This window comes from Staurois parvus, unplaced genomic scaffold (assembly GCF_062004578.1).
Source record: "Staurois parvus isolate SC_StPar_1 unplaced genomic scaffold, SC_StPar_1.0 ptg001316l, whole genome shotgun sequence".
Lineage (NCBI taxonomy): Eukaryota > Metazoa > Chordata > Amphibia > Anura > Ranidae > Staurois > Staurois parvus.
Window position 1 is genome coordinate 40,984 of NW_028319112.1, and position 23,027 is coordinate 64,010.

The 23,027-nt window shown below is 44.2% G+C and overlaps 1 protein-coding gene across 1 annotated transcript; it reads left to right on the forward strand.

Moving 5' to 3' along the window:
- Window positions 1-227: 227 nt before the first annotated feature.
- LOC149437082 (acyl-coenzyme A thioesterase 1-like) lies at window positions 228-19,220 on the forward strand. The gene is made up of 3 exons (XM_089661114.1): window positions 228-839; window positions 5,776-5,978; window positions 13,666-19,220. Exons 1-3 carry the CDS (start codon window positions 287-289, stop codon window positions 14,263-14,265), a joined length of 1,356 nt encoding a protein of 451 aa, XP_089517240.1. The 5' UTR covers window positions 228-286; the 3' UTR covers window positions 14,266-19,220.
- The last annotated feature ends 3,807 nt before the right edge of the window (window positions 19,221-23,027 follow it).

Below are 23,027 nucleotides of genomic sequence, written 5' to 3' on the forward strand. Positions count from 1 at the left end.
TCCGTCCAGATTCTCCGCCCCCCGTGAAGCCCCGCCCTCAGTTTCGTTCTGTGTCAAGCAATATCTGTACTGTCTTGTGCCAAGTTCCTCCGCCCCCCGTGAAGCCCCGCCTCCGGAGTACTCTTCTGTCCAGCCCCGATCCTGCGGCCCCATTGAAGCCCCGCCCTAGGAGCAGCCCACTTCCATACAGTGTATGTATTTCCCTTGGCAAAGTTCCTCCCCCCCTATGGCTCCGCCCGCGGTTCTACTCCCCTAGGAAGTCCCGCCCCAAAAACAGTCTTCTGTCATGCAGTGCATGTGCCGCTTTCTGCTCCGGTCGTCCGGTGGTCTCCATCGGTTCGGGCGATCCATTTCCGGCTCCGGTCTCCCCCGGTGTCGGCGCTCCATGTCGGGTTCGGTACAGTTGAGGGTGTTCCCGGAGCGCTGCCTGTTCGATGATCCTCTCCGGCTGGAGGTGAGCGGCTTGATCCCCGGACAGGAGGTGACTCTCCGCACCGAGCTGACCGATGAAGGCGGGGAGCCGTTCACTTCCCTGGGTCGGTACAGAGCCGGGAGCGGAGGGGAGCTGGAGCTGAGCCGGAGCCCGGCGCTGGAGGGCGGCACCTTCACCGGAGTAGAAGCGGAGGGGCCCCTGTGGGCTCTGGAGCCCCGGAATGGTGTGAGGAGGATGGTGAAGAAGGACGTGCGGAGCCCCCTGATTGTCCGCTTCTCCCTCCACCAGGAGCCGGCCGGAGCTGTGCTGAGCACTGCGGTCCAGGAGAGGAGCTTCCTGGGGGAAGGAGTCCGGAGGATCGGGGTGAGGGAGGGCGCAGTGCGGGCCACTCTCTTCATACCGCCCGGTGAGTGTCCCCAGGACGGGAGCGGGGCCACTGGGGGGGACATGGGGGATCGGGGTCACTGGGGAGGACATGGGGGAATCGGGGTCACTGGGGAGGACATGGGGGAATCGGGGTCACTGGGGAGGACATGGGGGGATCGGGGTCACTGGGGAGGACATACGGGGATCGGGGTCACTGGGGAGGACATACGGGGATCGGGGTCACTGGGGAGGACATGGGGGGATCGGGGTCACTGGGGAGGACATGGGGGGATCGGGGTCACTGGGGGGACATGGGGGGGATCGGGGTCACTGGAGGATTGGGGTCACTGGGGGGGACATTGGGGGATGGGGATCACTGGAGGATTGGGGTCACTGGGGGGACATTGGGGGATCAGGGTCACTGGAGGATTGGGGTCACTGGGGGGGACATTGGGGGATCAGGGTCACTGGAGGATTGGGGTCACTGGGGGGGACATTGGGGGATCGGGGTCACTGCAGATGAATAAGGAAAATTGGGGTCACTGGAGGTGACATAGAGGACCAGGGACACCAGGGGTAACATATGGGATCTGGGCGCAGTTCGGGCCACTCTGTTCATACCGCCCAGTGAGTGTCCCCAGGACGAGGGATCGGCCACTGGGGGGGACATTGGGGGATCGGGGCCACTGGGGGGGGACATGGGGGATCAGGGTGAGGGAGGGCGCAGTGCGGGCCATTCTCTAAATACCGCCCGGTGAGTGTCCCCAGGACGGGGGAGCGGGGCCACTAGGGGGGGGGGGGTGACATGGGGGATCAGGGTGAGGGAGGGTGTAGTGCAGGCCACTAAACTCATACTGCCTGGTGAGTGTCCCCTGGACAGGGGAGCGGGGTCACAGGAGGGTCCATGGGTGATCGGGGTCACTGGGGGTAAGGGAGGATGCATCACGGGGGGTGACGTGGAATCGGGGTCACTGGGGGTGTCGTGGAGGATTGGGATCAGGGGGGGTGACGTGGAATCGGGGTCACTGGTGGTGTCGTGGAGGATTGGGATCAGGGGGGGTGACGTGGAATCGGGGTCACTGGTGGTGTCGTGGAGGATTGGGATCACTGGGGGTGACGTGGAATCGGGGTCACTGGGTGTGTCGTGGAGGATTGGGATCACTGGGGGTGACGTGGAATCGGGGTCACTGGGGGTGTCGTGGAGAATCGGGGTCACTGGGGGTGACGTGGAATCGGGGTCACTGGGGGTGTCGTGGAGGATTGGGATCACTGGGGGTGATGTGGAATCGGGGTCACTGGGGGTGTCATGGAGGATTGGGATCACTGGGGGTGACGTGGAATCGGGGTCACAGGATGGCATGGAGGATTGGCGTGAGGGAAGGAGCAGTGTGGGCCATGCTTTTCTTACTGGCTAAGAGGCCCCAGGAAAAGGATAGCGGGGTTACATAGGAATATTGGGGTCACTGGGGTTGACATAGGAATATTGGGGTCACCAGGTATGGTATGGAGGGATATTAAGGTCACCGGATGAGACATAGGAACATTGGGGGCACCAGGTATGATATGGAGGGACATTGGGGTCACTGGGTGTGACACAAAGAAATGATCGGGGACAGTGGAGGCTGTGTGTTATCTGAAGCTACACAGGACCGGGGCTGCCAGCCTCCTGGTTACTTTTTTTAACTGATAAAACATGGAAAGTATATTGACAGCATTTTTTTACTGACAACCAGAAACATGACAGATCTCATATTAGAAGCGAAGACAATCCATATTTGAACAGTCTGAACACAATATAAACATTGGCAACACCCAGAACAAGTCATCTGCCAGGTTTACATCTATAAAGTCATTACAGCGGTGTGATAAAGGACCCCCCCCCCCCCTCTTCCCCGGATTATAGATGAGAAAGACACTGGTTATGCCCATTCTCCTTGGCATGCACAGCAGAACTTCTATCAGTGGGAGGGGCTTAAAAGACGCACGTAAACAGAACGGCCACCTGACCGCCTACCTGTAAATGAACATAGCAGCTGCTGGGTGACTACACATTGCTGTGACCTGAATCCCTAGCTTCACAGAGCAGCAATGTAACTTTCCATACCAACTTCCACAGGCGCCCCCCCCGTCATTCTTGCCTATTGATGTCAGTGGGGCAGCACTATAGCCACAAGGCAATCATTTAGCTTGCATTAGGATGCAGAAGTTCAATGCAAAATTCCTATTTAGCTGGGGAAAAACACATTCAGGTGACAGCAGTATCACCTTCTGAATGCCTGCAAATCAATCCACTATACATCACTTTATAAAGAGTGGAGGGAATGGCAACCTGTGAAGGAGGTCCACTTTATGCCACATTGGGCTTATTCTGACTCATGCACTCCATTGTGGACATTGAGCTTGACTTGAGACTGCATCCCAGTGTCAACTGATGACATTTTGGGGACATCCATTTTATCCCGACACACCAAAGATTTGTGCTTATTATTTAGTGTTAGACACGCTGCAGGCGGCGGTCAGAGACTGCGGACACGCTACAGGCGGCGGTCAGAGACTGCGGACACGCTGCAGGCGGCGGTCAGAGACTGCGGACACGCTACAGGCGGCGGTCAGAGACTGCGGACACGCTACAGGCGGCGGTCAGAGACTGCGGACACGCTACAGGCGGCGGTCAGAGACTGCGGACACGCTACAGGCGGCGGTCAGAGACTGCGGACACGCTACAGGCGGCGGTCAGAGACTGCGGACACGCTGTAGGGAATTATTTATTTAACACAGCCGCTGGTGTGAACCGGCCCTAAAATATTATGTCTATGAACTTTTCAAACCCTTTTGAATCCCGGCATTCCCGATGTGATATCACTTACAAGCCTTGAAGAAGGGGGGTGGGTAAACCCTCAAAATATGTGGCTTTCTTATACTGTTAATTTTTCACTAATAAACAAAAACAACTTTGGACCATGTCACCATTGCTGTGGCATCCTTTCTGCTATCTGCTGGATTTCCCTCAGGATCTCCTTTTTTGGTTGCTGGTGGTTCATTTTATGGAAGCAGACTCACTGCAGCAATTCAGCTTGGCTCATAAAACATTCCTAATACTGGACATTAATAATAGGAGATCTTGGCACATATTATGTGAGTATAGAGACATCCAATGACCAATAACAGTCTATGCAGGAAAGTAAGCATAAAAATTCCACACCTTCATTCCAAAGTAAGATCTCTCTCTCTGTCTGGGTTTGGCGGTTCCCAGGAGAACGTTACTTACCGGACCGCACTGTGCCAAGTGTAAAGTGTGGTGGAGGGAGGATTATGGTGTGGGGTTGTTTTCCAGGGGTTGGGCTTGGCCCCCTAGTTCTAGTGAAGGGAACTCTTAAGGCGTCAGCATACCAAGACATTTGTGGGAACAGTTTGGGGGTGGCCCCTTCTTGTTTCAACATGACTGCGCACCAATGCACAAAGCAAGGTCCATAAAGACATGGATGAGCGAGTTTGGGGTGGAGGAACTTGACTGGCCTGCACAGAGTCCTGACCTCAACCTGATAGAACACCTTTGGGATGAATTAGAGCGGAGAATATGATCCAGGCCTTCTCATCTGACATCAGTGCCTGACCTCACAAATGTGCTTCTGGAAGAATGTCAAACATTCCCATAGACACCCTCCTAAACCTTGTGGACAGCCTTCCCAGAAGAGTTGAAGCTGTTATAGCTGCAAAGGGTGGGCCAACTCAATATTGAACCGTATGGACTAAGACTGGGATGCCGTTAAAGTTCATGTGAGTGTAAAGGCAGGCGTCCCAATACTTTTGGCAATATAGTGTTTGTATGTATGTATATACAGTAGGGATGCGCCGAACGTTTGGTGGCCGAAACATTTAGGCCAAAATTAAAAAAAAGCACTGATACAGGTGCCGAAAAAAAAAGGGCCCCTTGTGACCGCCCACCCTCCGTCGCTGCCGCCTGCTCACTGCTGCTGCCACCGGCCACCGCTTGGTGGTTCTCAGCCTTACCTGAGAAACCATTGAGCGATCCCGGCGCTGGGCATAGAGACGAGTGAAGGAAAGATGGCCTCCACTCCTCTCTATGCCCTTGGAGGACTGGAGCGATGTCACCTCCGGTTCTGGCCATTTTTTTTTTTTTTGATCCAATCCTTTACATTGCAGAGGAGAGATGTGGGGTCTTATTGACTCCATATCTCTCCATAAAGAGGACCTGTCACTAATTATTTCTATCACAAGGGATGCATGCACTTCTTGTGATAAGAATAAAAGTGATTAAAACATTTTTTAAAGGGACATCCACCAGCTCCGTGATGTCGTCATGGACGAGTGGAAGCTGACTCCAGTGGCAACCTGTGAAGCTCTGGAGAACTCCATGCCCAAGAGGGTTAAGGCAGTGCTGGAAAATAATGGTGTCCACAGAAAATATTGACACTTTGGGCCCAATTTGGACATTTTCACTTTTGTTGCCAGCGTTTTAGAGATTAATGGCTGTATGTTGAGTTATTTTGTGGGACAGCAAATGTCCACTGTTATACAAGATGTGTAATTTATTCAGTGTTGTCACATGGAAAGATATAATAATATATTTACAAAAATGTGAGGGGTGGACTCACTTCTGTGAGATACTGTGTGTGTATGTGTATGTGTGTGTGTATGTGTGTGTGTATATATATATATATATATATATATATATATATATATATATATATATATATATATAATAAAATTTTACTCGGAATATGTAGCAAAATATGACGACATAGCGGGCATAGACAACTCTAGGAAAAGGCCAGCAGAGTTCACAGCATTTCAAAGATCATATATCCATATGTCCTATCAATTCTGTCAAACACGACTGCTATTTCATACAACGCAATGCTTTACAATTAGAATTGATTTACAGCTACTTCTGGCTTGTGCAGTGAATGAGATCCCATTACAGGTGTAGTAATGGTTGTGAATTCTGCCTACAGGACCCGGACCATTTCCCGGAGTGATTGAAATTCCAGGGACAGGCGGAGGACTGCTAGAATATAAAGCTAGCCTATTAGCCAGTAGAGGGTTTGCCACAATGGCACTGGCGTACTACAACTATGAAGATCTCCCAAAGGAAATGAAAGCTTTTTGCTTGGAGTACTTTGAAGAGGCGTTGAATTACATGCTGCAGCATCCAGAGGTGAGCGCCATTCTAGGAGGCTTGGATATCTTGTGAAATGCTTTCCACAGGGCTTCATAAGTCCTGCCTTGGATTAACCACTTTTCTGTCGCCCTATAGCAGATATATTGCTACAGGGTGTTACAGGTGCACATAATCACGTGTATATGTTACAGGTCACCTACAGCGACTAGCTAACCGAGGTGCGCACGTGCGGTCGTGACTGGGGGTAGGAGGGAATAAAGGGGACTTAACTTTGAATATATAAAACCGTATATATAAGACCAGCCGTCTTCCACAGCCCGCACTACCTTTTTCCAACACCGGAGGGAGACTCAACTCCAATCCAGATGGCCGACCACACACTGGCAGATACAAATCTTATATACAATCTGGTGCACTGATTAGAGTTGAGGAGCAGCTTCGCAATCACACACCCTTCTAGGATCCTTCCAGCTATCCTACAGCTAGAACCCCGCTGTTAATCACTCTTCCATTGTCCACACACCCTCACACCAGACACACCACAAACGGTAGCTTGCCACCACCCAACAGTTTTATGCGCAGAACAGTCTGCTGGGACACCCCACACACACAGATCTCCGTCTGGCCGATCTGTTAGCTTTACAATCTGCACGTAATCTGCCCACACGCAGTGCAATTGCATACAGATTGGCAATGAGCTTGACCGAGCGTTTAAAGGCACTAAAATGCAATACAATCTAATCTCTGAAGATATGAGCACATGCATAAAACGTACAAAATATAAAAAGCTACAGAAATACAAAAAATACAAGAAGACACACATGACTATTCACTATAAAATAAAAGGGAATAAAACAGAATAAAACTTTTACCAAGATTTACCCTGTGACTGGAGCAAGTCAGAGAGTCCATAATCAGTTAGTCGATCGACCAGCTCCATATGAATCCCAATGTCCCTATGTCCGGGTACTCAATTTATGGGGATATGGACGTAGGCGGAACATTAGTCCTCGGCCAAATGACCGTGGGGGGTGTTCCTGTATCTGCCCACAGGATTTTCTGGGTGCCCAGGGTCAATCGGACCAAGACCGGCTTGAATCACCAAGTCGAGGATTGGATTTTCGACACCAGCGCATCAGTCCGATTGCGACAGTACCAATCACTGTTCGACTGTTGCAATCCAGCTCCACCTAACCATTTCCTGCATTCTGCCTAATCCACAAATACGGTTTTTATATGTCGATGTGACCCACAGAGTGCCGTATCAGAAGGAAGTATTTTCGTCTCTGCAACTAATATTTTCGCTTTTATGAGGGATGAAACATACCCTTTGATGTCTGTATATTCTTTTAGAGCTCCCGCTGTCAGGGAGACAACCTGTCTCCAGCCATTTCCTTCCAACAGGTTTCCTCAGAAGGTGACAAAATCTTATTAGCACCCAGGTGCCACTTCCACAGGAAGCTAGGCTTTTCAGATGCTAATTGATGACCATTTGTGTCTGAGTACCTCTGACTGAATATTTCTTTACTGACAAGGCATGCAACTACATTTACGATTACATATTGCTGCAGGTCACATCTTATCTACTCAAATCTGTACATTCATGTCACATTTATATCACAGTATATATGTGATTTTGCATTTCTGTGTACCGGCCACGTTGCCAGTACCATGTGACCTGCTGTGACCAATCACAGCAGGTCACATGACAGTTGTATACAATGGATGGCTTCCTTTCATGCCATCCATTGTATACAAGTGTCTAGCTGTGAATGGTCAAAGTGATCACATGCGCAGGCTGGGCCAATCACAGCCCATCTGTGTCATGTGATTAGCCGTGGCCAATCACAGCTAGTCACAACAAAAAACCTGAATGAATCGATTTCATTCAGTTAAATGCTTGCTTATAGCAAATAAATTCTTTGCTGTAATCAATCAAATTGTGTAAAAAAAAAAACAAAAAAAAAAACTGATCACTTCCCCAAAGTAGTTTAATGTTGCTATGGTAACATTATACTACTTTGGTCATAGTGCAATATGAAAAAAAAATCTTAAAGAGAAAAACAATTTAGTAAACTGAAAAAAAATCTTTTTTTTTTTTTCGTACTGTCGCCAGTCAGTGTCCCTGATCACTGCCACACCAGTTATATGCTGATACTGAACTGCACTGGTGACAGTGTTAAAAAAAAAAAAAAATTGTGAATTTTTTTTTTTTTTCATTTTCCAAAAAATTATGACCAAAAAATTATTACAACTTCAAAAAACTCGACATGCCTCTTATGAAATACGTCAGACTGCCTACTTTGAAAAAAAGGGTAATTTGGGGGATATCTGTACTGTTCTGACATTTTTGGGCCTCAAGAAATTAGATTGGCTGTCAGTACTTCAGGATTGATCAATGTTCAGATCTATACCATAGTTTGTGAACTCTATAACTTTCCTACAAACTAAATAATAAATACTGATTTGGGTTATTTTCACCAAAGAAATGTAGCAGAATACATCTTGGCGTAAATTTATGAAGAGCAATTATTTATTTGCAAACTTTTAAAACAAACTAAAAAACGTTTTTTTTAAAAAAAAAATAAAAAAAATTTCAGTCTTTTTGTTAATTTAGCAAAAAATAAAAACCCCAGTGTTGATTAAATACCACCAAAAGAAAGCTCTAGTTGTGTGAACAAAATGATAAAATTTTAGTTTGAGTACAATGTTGTATGACTGCTGCCTCAGTAATATGTTACACCCTACATACAGGTGTAACATATAACATGTTTTAGAAGGTGAACGTTTCCTTCACGCTGCCCTTAGAAAATTGAAGAGGCAGAGCAGATTCTTCCATCCACACTAATGATCGCCTTCAATGGGCAGAAACTCATTGATCGAAATTCTGCTGTTCCCTGCTGAACCAGCCAAATTTCAATCCATCTAAGGCCACCTCTACAGGTAGTTTAATTACGTTGTAATAAATGTTCCTAGGGATTTATGTTGTGATTATTAAAAACAGGTAGATGAATTTACTTTTTTCCAGCTTTATCAACCATGTCAGGTGGCCCCAATTGTTGAATTTATGTTGGTCATCAGACCTTGGAGCAAGCTGGATGATTAGCCAGTCCCGATCTTGCCCCTAGTCTATCCACATGGATGATGAGCCTGTCCTGATCTTGCCCCTATCCTATCCACATGGATGATGAGCTTGTCCCGATCTTGCCCCTATCCTATCCACATGGATGATGAGCTTGTCCCGATCTTGCCCCTAGCCTATCCACATGGATGATGAGCTTGTCCCGATCTTGCCCCTATCCTATCCACATGGATGATGAGCTCGTCCCGATCTTGCCCCTAGCCTATCCACATGGATGATGAGCCCGTCCCGATCTTGCCCCTAGCCTATCCACATGGATGATGAGCCCGTCTCGATCTTGCCCCTATCCTATCCACATGGATGATGAGCCCGTCCCGATCTTGCCCCTATCCTATCCACATGGATGATGAGCCCGTCCCGATCTTGCCCCTATCCTATCCACATGGATGATGAGCCCGTCCCGATCTTGCCCCTATCCTATCCACATGGATGATGAGCTCGTCCCGATCTTGCCCCTAGCCTATCCACATGGATGATGAGCCCGTCCCGATCTTGCCCCTAGCCTATCCACATGGATGATGAGCCCGTCCCGATCTTGCCCCTAGCCTATCCACATGGATGATGAGCCTGTCCCGATCTTGCCCCTAGCCTATCCACATGGATGATGAGCCCGTCCCGATCTTGCCCCTAGCCTATCCACATGGATGATGAGCCCGTCCCGATCTTGCCCCTAGCCTATCCACATGGATGATGAGCCCGTCCCGATCTTGCCCCTAGCCTATCCACATGGATGATGAGCCCGTCCCGATCTTGCCCCTAGCCTATCCACATGGATGATGAGCCCGTCCCGTTCTTGCCCCTATTCTATCCACATGGATGATTGGCCAGTCCTGATGTTGCCTAGTCTACCTGCATAAGCACTTGCAATGAAGTCATGATAGAGCAGATTGTGGTACAGAGGATCTGAAATGATCTATGGTCCTTTCTGACAGGATGACATCCTAGCTTTTGGTCAACTAATGATTTCTACCTTTCTGTGCATACTTTCCAGATTACAGCCCAACTGGATTTTTGGGAGAGTCATCTGATTTGGACCCACCTCTTCCCTTTAAAGTACACCGTCACCTGAACATGCAAGTTCCCCTCATAATCTCCTCCCCAGCCAATTAAGAAATCTTTTTTTTTTGTTTTGGTGGTACCTGCTACCACTTCTTTCCTTCACTAGGCAAAGATGTCACCTCAGACTGTAGATGCAATATTTGTAGCTGCTGACCTTTGAATATCACAAGCTTGGGTACAGTTCCGTGTGGGGTGACTAGCTTATCTTTCAGGTTTTTGAAGAGCGTTTCAAATGCCTCCTCATTGCAGAGCATCCTCTGTGATCAAAGGTGCTCAGTGGGAATAGGATGAATCTCACTCCACCTCCCTTCCATCCACTGTGGGTGTCCAGAGAACGCCGCCATGGAGAGGAAAGCTGGAGAAACAGTGTTGGATTCATGAAGCCAGGTTTCGGTGACAGCAAGTAGTTATTGGTTTTGAACAGAGGTAAGTTTGTTGCAGACAGAGCAGGCATTCCATGGGGTACAGGAGAAGGGTAGGATGGTTTTGGGAAGAAGAGGAATGGATTTAAATTGTGTGGATTGTGGCTGCTGGGTGATGGGTGCGTTTGGTTACAGTTGACAATTGGAAGAGAGCACATGTTGCAGAGAGGAAGGAGAGCTGAATGGGGAAACGAGGTCACCTGCAGTGTGATGTTTTGCAAAGTCGTTTGCTGTAGATTTTCGCTTTGTGCAATTGCTGAAGTGCAAGAGCAGAAGTGCCACTTAATTAACAAACCCCACTTTATTAGAAGAACCCCAACATGCACCACCCTAATATGTGCACCCTGCCATGTGCCTTCCCCATAATGGTGATTTAGATTTATACTGTGGTGGGTGGGTGTGGTATTTGCCAATGGATCAATCAGAAGTTAATATAAGGCACACAGCAGAGCAACTTCTTCACACCACAATCAAACTGCTAGAGGACCAAGAGGGCAGGGTTGTAAAGATTAGACTCAGTTCATAATTTAGGTAAGAAACGTAAAGACAAACACAATAATGTGAACAGGGCTACAGATGGATGGGAAGCAGCAGTAACATAAATGCAAGTTTACCTGTAAAGGGAGAGAAAAGATGTTCAGATGAGCAAGAGGGGAAAGTCCAGTTAATTCCTGACTATACTTAACCACTTCAATACCAGACACTTTTACCCCCTCCTGCCCAGGCCAATTTTCAGCTTTCAGCATTGTCGCATTTTGAATGACAATTGCGTGGTCATGCAACACTGTACCCATAAAAAAAGTTAGCATTTTTTTCTCACACAAATAGAGCTTTCTTCTGGTAGTATTTAATCACCACTGAGCCCACAAGCTATGGTGTGTATGTATGTATGTATATGTGTGTGTGTGTGTGTGTGTGTGTATGTATATGTATATATATATATATATATATATATATATATATCTCTGCCAGTCAATCAATCCTGATGTACTGAGAGCCAATCTCATTTCTTGAGGCCCGAAAACTCCAGGATAGTCCAAGTACCCCCCAAATTACTCATTTTTGGAAAATACAGTCCAAGGTATTTAGTAAGAGGCATGGTGAGTTTTTTGAAGTTGTAATTTTTTGCCACATTTTTTTGAAAATGAGCAAATTTAAAAAAAAAAAAAAAAAAAAAAAATCACAATTTTTTTTTTCTTTTTACATATTGTCACCAGCACAGTACAGCGTTCTGTAACTTGTGAGGAGGTGATCAGAGACACTGACTGATGACAGTATGTAAAAAAAAAAATTTAATAATAATTACATTTTTTTTTTTCAACTTGTTCTATCATTTTTTTTTTTTTTCTTTTTAATTAAATTTTTTTACTATTTTTTTCAACACTCTGTGACCAGAGCAATACAACCTTAACACAGTAACATTGTACTACTCTGGGCATGTGATCAGTATTTTTGTTACACATTATGATTGCTAATACCAATGTATTTCATTGATATTAACAACCAATTTTACTGAATGAAACTGATTCATTCAGTCTTTTGTTGTGATTGGGCAAAGCTCATCACATGGTACATATGGGCTGTGATTGGCCCTGTCTGTGCCTTGTGACCAATCACAATTGTATACAAGGATGGTATGAAAGGAAGCCATCCGTTCTATACAAGTGTTATGTGATCCACTGTGATTGGTCACAGCGGTCATATGACACTGGCAGTGGGCCGGTGTAGTGATCTCTCATCGGCTGTGTCCCATGTACACAGCTGGTGACAGGTTGCACTGCCGTGCGGCCACTTGGGCAGCACCTTTTGACAGGACATCATATGATGCCCACTCAGAAGGAGGAGTGTCCCACCCAGCCCTCAATCTGCTATAGGCCGGGTGGGAAGGTGTTAGAACAGGCTTAGAATGGGGTAGAAGCATGTTTAACTACCCTGTAAATGAAAGAAATCTACACTTGCCTATTCTGAGGGCGCTCCAGTCTAATCACATGATCTCTCCTGCTGCCATCTTCAGTGAAGAGGAGAGATCTCTGACAATGGCTGCAGAGCCTGGGTGATGACATCACCCATAGGCTTACTATGGGGCGTTCATTGTCTGCTGTCCCTCCACTACACTGGATTCGGCGTTGGGGGCCAGTCATGTGACTGAACTAGAGCGCTTTCAGCATAGGTAAGTGTAGATCTCTTTCCTTTCACAGAGCAGTTAGATTAGGCTCAGAATGGTGGTAGGAGCAGGTTTAAGTATAGTGAGGAGTTGACTATTTGACGATTTATTAAGGTAATAATTATTATTGTGCAACATCCACAGATTGTCAGTCATATCCTGCATGTTCTGCTCCCAGGGAGCGCGCACAAGCAGGGTGCGGGGAGGCCACCCGACCTTGCACTACCACCGTCCGGCTGTTTTATATAGTAGCCTTTTTTTTTTTTAGTGGATTCAAATGTTTTGTTTTTTTTTTTAATGCTATGCGGTATGCTACCACATACTTGGATGCGGTAAGATACCACTTAGTGAATTGTGCCTCGGATATGGACCAGCCAAAAAACGCGTCCAAACACATATAAACGTGGTTAGCCGCGTTTAGAAGCGTTTGATGTTTGAAACGCTGGTAAAATCTACTCCTGAACGTGATTTTGTTTCCTTCAAGAAAACGACTGTAAACTCTGCTGCTAAAAAAAAAAAAAAAAAAAAAGAAAAACGCTCAACAGCTCCTGAAGGTCAGTTTAGCAGCTGCAGTGTACATGAGCCCTTACTCCTATGTCCACCTCAGTCAAATACCTCCCCACTCACTTTCAAAGTTTTGTAATGCTAAGAAGAAAACTATTGTGGCCACCACATCTGTAAATTGGTAAGTTGCAATAAAGTTCACCCGTTGTAAAGACCTTTTTTTAAAAAAAAGTTCAGGGTTTCTTTAAATATACATTATATTAAAAGCAAAGTTTGCTGACTTAGACATTCCATCTACAGTTTCTTGGATTTTGAAGTGGATGTGTGATTAAATGTGTAGCTGTTTGTTTTGGATGGATCTTCCTTATAAAGCTTGCTGGCCATCTCTCATGATAATAAGCTGATAGAGCTATCTGTTTTCTTCTTCTTCAGGTTAAAGGTCCAGGAGTAGGTCTTCTTGGCCATTCTAAAGGTGGAGATTTGGTGCTTTCTATGACGTCCTTCCTGAAAGGTATAACCGCTGCAGCTGTAGTAAATGGATCTGTGGCCAATATTGCAGCAGACCTTCACTACAAAGACATCACACTGCCTGCTATTGGCTATGACCCCAAAAAAGCGAAATTCCCACAGCCAGGATTTGTCGATATCAGGGACATTTTTAACAATCCATTAGAAGAACCGAATCGTCAGAGCCTTATTCCTGTTGGAAGAGCAGATTGCAAGTTTCTCTTTATCGTGGGAGAAGATGACAGGAACTGGAAAAGCGACTTTTATGCTCGGACTGCCTGCAAACTTTTGGAAGAGCAAGGGAAAGAAAAACCAGAGGTTGTGTACTATGCCAAAGCAGGACATTACATTGAGCCGCCTTACTTCCCCCTGTGTAAAGCTTCCATGCATAAGCTTGTTGGTCTGCCATGTGTTTGGGGCGGGGAACTTAAAGAGCACAATTTTGCACAAGTAGATTCCTGGCAGAGAATTCAGGCTTTCTTCCGCAAGCACTTAAATCAGGAAAGTCCCTCAAGCAAACTATGAATATGATACTATAGGAAAGATATCATAAAAAGATAAATACAAAGATATTCTATTCTGATAACCATACGTGCTAAATACATGCGTATTCCACATACCTGATTTTATTTATTTATTTTTTATTTCATATGCCAATTTTATATATTTACCTACATTTACATCTTGATTAGGGTGTCCAGCAAATGTATGTCATGGACTGGGATAAATTAGACTATTACCAGAGGCGCATGAGCAGTTGCAGCATCAGTCTGAGGAATTCATAAAGAGTGCTGTAGACACTCTTTACAATTCCATTGCTTCTCTGCATGATCCCTGATGTCATTACCTGAATATGGCTGGCCATATTTTGACAATGTCAGCCAGGGGGTGGCTCTGTTTGCATTCAGCGGTTGGCAGGGGAATCTCCTGGATGGTAGCTGAATGGGACTGGGGATGAATCACTGGTTGGATGTATTCACAACACATATGCCCAGCTCTGAGTATTGGTCTCTCTCTGTGCATGCAAACTCAGAGCTAGTTCTAATTATCGCCAGTGTGCTTATCTGTGAACTGGCAATTATCCCCAGCCACAGTGACTGATTTTAGTGGCGCTAGTAAAAACTACCTGAAATTGGTACTTGTTTTTACTGGTACCAAAGCTGGTGCAGAGGTTTTTTTTTTTTTTTTTTTAAATTAGGTACAGATTATGTTAAAGGGACCATACCACCATCAAAGTAGTGTTGTTGCTTTATTGAATTCCCCCCATTGTCTTTATTAAAAAGTTAATAAAAGATGGCTGCTTATAGCTCACCTGGAACTGGTATAGGTTTCCCAACTCCTGGAACTATCACTACAGCTGGTCAGTGTAGTCTGGATATAAATGTGGAGAAAATGACAAAGACATATGAAATAAAGACGTTAGTGAAAGTATATTATGTTCAACAGGTGTCCTGTTGATCTTGACAAAGAGCAGAGATGCTTGAAACTGTTCTAGAGTATGTTCTTTGCAGATGAATACTGTATCTTCCTTTTTAGAGTTTACCTCTTGTAATTGCATCATAAACTGTGCAGCTTTCCAAACGTACCTGGTAAGTATTGACTGCAGTCGATGATTACGCTTAAGAAAATACAGTTTTTGCTATGATAGTGGTCCAATAATGTGGAAGATAAACCAAACTACAATAATTCATAAAAATGTTCTCTCCCCCTACCAAGCCGGCCTAAAATCTGTTTAAAAAAAAAAAAAAAGGTGTGCGCCAATTTATTTTTATTCTGCACTGGTCTGGCCTGGTCTCGTGGCCCCGCAGCTCCGGTTCCCCTTTGTCAGTGAGTGGCTGCTGCAGGGGAGAAGAGGGAAAGCTGGTAATGGCTGGGCAGTGGGAGACTATGGGTGATGTTATGACTCCCAGAATTCATAGACCCTACACAGAGCTACAGAATCATATGACCATACTACAGTGTATTGAAAAAGATAAGTACACAGACCTTCTCCTTCCTTTTTTTTTGTTAGTATAGGAAGGACTATGGGGGAGTAAACATTTTTAGGAATGGTAATAGCTAGAGTTTTTTCTTTCACTTTAAGAAAGACCTTCACTAGTTCTGGCTGATGTGGACAGCCTTAGCAAATGATTACTAAGGGTATGTTCACACCAGTTGCTGTGTTGCAATGCAGCGGCTGGTGTGCGGTGCTATCCAGCCTCATGCGCCAATCTTGGCACATTGCACTGTTCCTTTTTTTTTTTTTTTAACTTTAAAACGTCACACAGACATCTCATAAAGTTCAGTTGCTGGCCACACAGTGTGTGGTGGTGGATTGTGCTAGAAAAAATACCGCGTGCAGTACTTGTCAGTGCACACCACCACAACGCAGTGGTGTGAATTGGGGAGATAAGGAGACATGGCATTTTGCCTTGTTATGTGGTGGGACTGTGGTGGAATAGCCACCCAATGCAGCCCACTGCATCTGGTGTGAATGGGCCCTTTATACTTTTGCTATATTAAGGTAAAGTTCCGGCATGTAACCTTCCGTTATTGATCTCATCCCTCTCTGTACTGCCAGGCAGCCCACCTTTGATCCCAGTAGAAGTGATTGAGTGGCTGTATAGCCTCTTGGATCACTTCCACGTGAAATCCCATGCTGGCTGTAAATTTTGATACCGGGATGATGCCTGCAGGTGAAGGCATCATCCCGTTATAACCACTTTAATTCAAGGACTTAAGGGTATGTCCTAAGGGGTTGAAGTGGTTAATGTAGGGAATGCATTAAGGTGACAAATGTCTAGCCTTTAGAACCACTTTGTTAATACTTTCAGTGAGCTGTTTATGTAAATAGCTTATAAAATGGGAAAAAAATGCTTTTGGGGTCAATTTTATAAAGGATACAGACACCACATTGTTCACTGTAGTCTGCTCACCATTTTATGAATTAAAAAAAATGCATAGTGTGAAGTCGGGTATTCTTGTAGAATACTATAAAGAGTACTCTGCTGCTTGCTTCAAAGTCCAGAAACAAAGCAGAGGGGCATTTGTAAAGCTCAGAACTGGACTTAATAGGGGCAGGGGGTGGGGAGGAGTATATTGCTGTATAAATCAGCCACAAGTTTGTTTGGGTTTTTTTTTTTCACTTGGATTTCTGTAGCTTAGTAGTACTTAGCGGTACTTAATGCAGGCAGGCAATAAAAATAAACCTACCTGCCTGGCACCTAGAAGAAGCCAGGAATAAGATGGCCGGGAAGAACCTCAGCGGCATCAGATCATTGGAGCCACAGTAAGTATTTTGGCCTCTTTAAGGCCCTCAGTACAAATTTTTCCATTGTAAGTATTTTAATTGGTAACCTGTGTAAGAGAAAAACAAAAACTAATTACATGTGCAGAACTGGTAAGCATGCTCAGGCTTTGAGCCCAAGTACTAAAGATTAATGTGTACAAAGAACACAGGGAACAGGATGAATAAGTAACTAAATACAGTCTTGTGGTGTTTAAACTTAGTGAGTTCTCAAACATTTGCTTTTGGCTTTAGCTTATTTGAAGTGTCTTTTTGAATTTTAAGATTAATAAACATGTATTCTAAGTTAAAATGATAAATGCACTTAAAACGTACCTTCACCCAAGAGCATGACTTCCTCTGCTAACTCCTGCCTCTGTCTTACATAATCGGAAAAAGGACACAGACGTGTCAGGGGCCTATAGGATCTGGCTGGCAGATACCTGCGGTTTGTCTGCACGTGCGCAAAATCCTGCGAAAACCGCCGGGTATGTGAACCAAGCACCAGGCCTCTGCCAGTCTATAGGACTTGGCAGAGACATGCCTCTTGTCTCTGCCAAGTCCCATAGACTGGCAGAGGCCTGGTGCTTTGTTCACATACCCGGCTAACTCCTGCCTCTACCTTACACAATCGGAAAAAGGATATAGACGTGTCGGAGGCCTATAGGATCTGGCAGATACCTGCGGTTTGTCTGCACGTGCACAAAATCCCTTTTGAAAAAACCACCGAGTATGTGAACAAAGCACCAGGCCTCTGCCAGTCTATGGGACTTGGCAGAGACAAGAGGCATGTCCATGCATCCACAGGATAATAGTAAAATATGGCGGTCTGGGAGCAGAGTGATTAATAAGAACTTTGGCTGGAAGCAGGACAACATTGGGCTCAATGGACAAATAAGTATGTTTTTACACACAGGAACAATTACCATGGACTAGTAAAAAGTAGCTAGATAAGGTTAATGTCCTCGTTAACATTTTTTGTTTTGCACTAACATTTGCACTAATTATAGATGGAACAGTAGAGGATAGAATTTATATGCATGGAAATGTTCTGGTATGACCATGCAGTCAGTGGGGTAGATTGAGTTTCCTCCATCAAAAATACTCAGTTTTTTTTGTACACAGACTAAAGTGTACCTGCATTGTACTTTTTACATTGTAAACTTTCAGGTGGATCTTAATATATGCATTCAGAGCTGCCTTCAGATACCTGCTGCTATATTGCACAACATCTTTGGAGCCCTGAAAAAATAAAGGTACTCTATTCTGAAAGCACTAATTTGCCTAGTTAAAGGGAAGTATGGCTAAAGCTCTTTTGGCTGTACTTCTATAGATCACAAGAGTGAAGTTCGTTCTGCAATCCTGTGAACTGTTTTCAGCTGACATTGGGCTAAAGCCTGCTGTTGGCTGACATCACGCAGCCAGTCCAGGCGTTGGATCGATTCTGACTTTACAGTCGGGGTCCACCCTGCAGCCTGGAGTGGCAGCTGGCTCAGCCTCTCGGTGCTGGGAGACTGAGCTAGCCCCTCTGCCTTTTTGTTGGGGGGGAAAACCATACTTCTCTTTTAACTCATCAGCTGGCCCTCACTTTCAATACTGATCCCCCAGTGTGGTAGTAGACTTTACTGACCATTTGTGAAACTTGAAGCTTGTATACCTTCTCCATATATGTTACCATAACCCAAAACCACACAGTTTCTGCCTAAAATTACCATAGAGGGAGTGTGTGTGCTTGTATATGGTTGAATTATTAGATTGTAAGCTCCCGTAAGACAGTGACATGACTCACATGGTGTAAACGTCTACATAAGGCACTTACTGTATATTAAACCCAAGACATATTGGGGATGACGGTAAGTGGACAAAGAGGCTGGTCGAGTTCCTTATGTATGAATCATCTTACAGTGTACATATCTTAGTTATTAAAATACAACAGACTGAAGGTTTTAGATTTTGTCTGTTTGTATGGAGCAAAATGAATTGGCATTACTTTTTATATGCTTTTCAGAACAATACTTATATCTTCTATCCTGTCTACATGTCATGTTAATGTAGCTCATAGACATTTGCCAAAATGGCTTGCTGCATTCAGGGCTTTTCAAAGTAGTCTGACCTTCATTTATGATGAAAATGTTTCATATTTTATATGGTCAAGTTTACTTTTCATTGCTTTTAACAAATTTTATACCAAAATAAAGATATTTAAAAATGACAATTTTGGGAACAGAAGTGTGTTATTTTTAGTGCTGAATGTCCAGCACAGGAAACTACTGCTCCTGGCAGGAAAAAAGTACTGATTTTGGAGGCCAGGATACCAGCACATTTGAAAGGGATTTATCATATTTCTAACAGTACAAGCTTCCGTTAGCCTAGGTTCACACTATTGTGTTCACATGCACGTCACAGGTACAGAAGCTCATTCATTTGAATGGGCCTCTATACCAGTGAGAAATGCAGGTAATGAAGTCCCGGATCAGTTTTTAAAAATGCTCCGAATGGTGCACTGCGTTTTCCCATGCATAGGGGTGACATTCTTATTGTATAAAGATGATCCTCCTGCGCTACCTTCCTACCCCAAAAAGTACCAAAGTGGCCGCAGACACCTAACTATATTCTAAATTGTGACAAATAATAAAAGGTAACGGTGCTGCACTACTAAGTGATTGATAAGTGGAAAAATTAATTACATAAACTAGATAAAAATATATCACTCAACCAGGTGTAAACATAACTTTGTAAGGTGGTGCAAAAAATGCCAAGTGACAGTGCCAGCCACAGGAAATTGGCTAGGAAGTGCTAGTGACACAGGTGAATAAAGCACTAACCAATATATACAAAAGAGTGACTCAATCAAAATAGACAATCAAAAATACTTCATAAGTGATAATGCCAGCCGCAAACTAACCGGCTATGAAGTGCTACTCAAGTGAATAAATCAATGGCTGATATATACAAAAAGTGACTCGGTCCCAAAATAATCAAAACTAATGGATAAGTGACTCACTCCAAAAACATCAAAAAGTGACTCCGTCCCAAAAAAATAAATGAAAAAAAGGGGCAAAATTCTTGCAGTAAAAACACTTCAGGAAAGGTGTAGGGGTTTTGGGAGTACCAAGATGGCAGCTGCCTTCCATACCGGATATGATGTCACCATGCTTTCATCCTACGTGTTACTTCACAGGTCACGTGACAATTATGCAAGTGTTCCCAACTTGCACATACATAGGTTTAATGTTGGATGCCCACTGCAGAAATTTCTGCTAGCTGCTTCTCTACAGAGAGCAAGGGGCTGACAGCTGATTTTAAGAGTTCAATTGGGCTTTAAATCTAATCCTGATTAATGGATGTTCATAACAAAGGTATTCAGAGGGGAAGCTGCTCTCACAGAGCACCAGCAGGACCCTGAACATAGTCTCTATCATGGTAGTAGCGCCGACTACTACAGTAGTTATCAGCTTCCCGAGTGGCTCCATAGGTAAGGGATATGCATGCATGCATACATACATACTCCCAAACTGGACCATCATACCTGGAGTTCACTCTAACCAAGTTAAAGTAACACCTATGGACAAAATAACAGCCAGACAATTTTCCAGCATGTTTTTAGCTATATTTTAGCTTGTTTCTAAGGTCCCATTCACACTTTAGCAATTTGTAACTTCAAAACGCTTGGTGAGAAAAAAATTTATTATTCTCAATGGTTCACATCTCCACTCCAAGTCACCTGAAGCTGAAACAAGTTCAGGAGCTTTTTTCCGCTCAAATCAGGCAGATTCGCATGTTTTTTTTTTACTTTTTTAAATTCCATAGAAATAAATGGAAACACACAATTCACAAGTTTTTAAGCATTTTCATGTGTCTTTTCGCACGTTTTTTGAGTGTTTTTCTGCTCAAACGGAAAAAATTTGAAAAAATATATAAATAATTAAAATAAATACACCAATGAATAAAAATAATCATAAATAGATAATAGTATGTAATATGTATATTAAATGTAATATGTATATATTACATAGTGTAATAGTAAGTAATCTAATAAATAAAAATTAACCCCTAAACCTTAACCCCCTAACTCAGGGGTGTCCAAACTTTTTTCAAAGAGGGCCAGATTGGATGAAGTGAACATGGTGGAGGGCCGAACATTTTTCCGAACATTCTTTGAACCATTACAATTAAATGCAAATAAATTATTTTATGCCAAGTTAATTGCAAACGACATACTTTTCATTTCATAACATTAAGATCAACTGACAGCTGAGTTTTCACAATGTATTGAAAATAAATTTAAAAAAAACTTACCTGCACTAATGTGAAGGGTGAAAAAGGTAGCTGGAGCTGAAGTCTCTGCTCGGCAGCCGGGAGGGGAAGAGAAACACACTTCACGCTGGAAGCCCGGCCCTGGCGTCACCACCCTCTGTCACGCATGCGCACTGCTCTCAAGCAGAAGACTGTCTACCACAGAAGGGAGGGCCGTGCGACAGCCGCATTTACACAGACCAGGGAGAACGTGCCGCAGTCAGGCATGTGCACTGCCCTCTGCTCTCAAGCAAAAGACTGTCTGCCATAGAAGGGAGGGCCGTGGGAGGGACACATTACACAGAGCAGGGAGGGCTGTTGGAGGGCCGTATTAAACCGACCCCCGGGCCGTAAATGGCCCGCGGGCCGGACTTTAGACATGCCTGCCCTAACTCTAAAAAAAATAAATAAAAATCATTATTATTAATAATAGTCCTGAAAAAAGTAATAAACACCTTAACCCTAAACATAATAATAAACACCCTAACAAAAATTAAATAAGAAGACAAGATTGCTGAATCTTGGCTTCATTCTTCACATGACTGAGCCATTAATAGGAAAATTAGGTAAATAGGAAGGGTGGTGGTATCTGTATGTGAGAAGTTATCTCAGAGTGAGTGTAAAAGAGGACCTAGTTGATGGAGAGTGTGATGAGGCTGAAGTATTATGGGTGGAACTGCACATGGGGGTGCGTACTACAAAGGTAATCTTTGGTGTTTGTTATAGGCCTCCCAGTGTTTATGAGGAGGTGGAGACTCCGCTCCTTGCACAGATTGCAAGGGCTGGGACAGTGATAATAATGGGGAATTTTAACTACCCAGAAATTCACTGGAGTAATGGTACTTCAGGAACAGTAAAAGGGGAAAACATTTTTAAACCTACTACAGGACAATTTTATGGTACAGTTCATAGAGGCCCCTACTAGGAATGATGCTCTGCTGGACCTGGTAATCTCCAACCATGCAGAGATTATTACCAGCGAGCAAATACAGGAAAAAAAAAAGCTCAATTTTAAGAGAGCTAATTTTCCAAGGCTGAGAGCTGCTCTCCAAGACTTAGATTGGGAGGGAATAGTGTCATCAATGAACACAACACAGAAATGGGAGTTCGTCAAAAAGACTGCACGTGAACACACTGCAAAATATATTCACATGGGCAACAAGTTTAAAAGGCTAAAAATCAAACCTATGTGGCTTATGGCCAAAGTTAAAAAAGCTATAGATAATAAGAAAAAAGCTTTTATTAAATATAAAAATGGAGTAACGCTATCATCGTTTAAACATTACAAAGAATATAACAGAATATGCAAAAAGGAAATAAAGGCCGCAAAAATGTAAAACGAATGACAAATTTCAAAAGATAGCAGGACCAACCCCAAAAAATTCTTCAAATATATTAGTAAAAAGGTGTATACAAAGGAGTATGGGGGAGCTCTTGTCCATAATGGGCATGGTATTGACACCGCTCCAGATGATCCACATTGGCTCATATAATGATGATCCACATTGGCACTATAATGTACAGCGCTGAGCAAACCTTTTGGTACTATATAAATACTGTAGAATAATAATAATAATAATGGGCTCACAATTGATATGATACAAAATATTTAGACAGAATAAAGGTGAATAAAGCACCTGGACTGGATGGTATACACCCACGGGTCCTTAACTACATGCCACCCAGACACTGTAGATATACGTTGGCAGGGCGGCACTCGCAGGCA

Excerpts from the sequence above, each read along its gene's own strand:
- LOC149437082 (XM_089661114.1), top strand. The coding sequence starts at position 287 with ATGCAGTGCATGTGCCGCTTTCTGCTCCGGTCGTCCGGTGGTCTCCAT. Across the intron at positions 840-5,775 it reads CACTCTCTTCATACCGCCCG|GACCCGGACCATTTCCCGGA; the intron begins GTGAGTGTCCCC and ends TTCTGCCTACAG. Across the intron at positions 5,979-13,665 it reads ACATGCTGCAGCATCCAGAG|GTTAAAGGTCCAGGAGTAGG; the intron begins GTGAGCGCCATT and ends CTTCTTCTTCAG.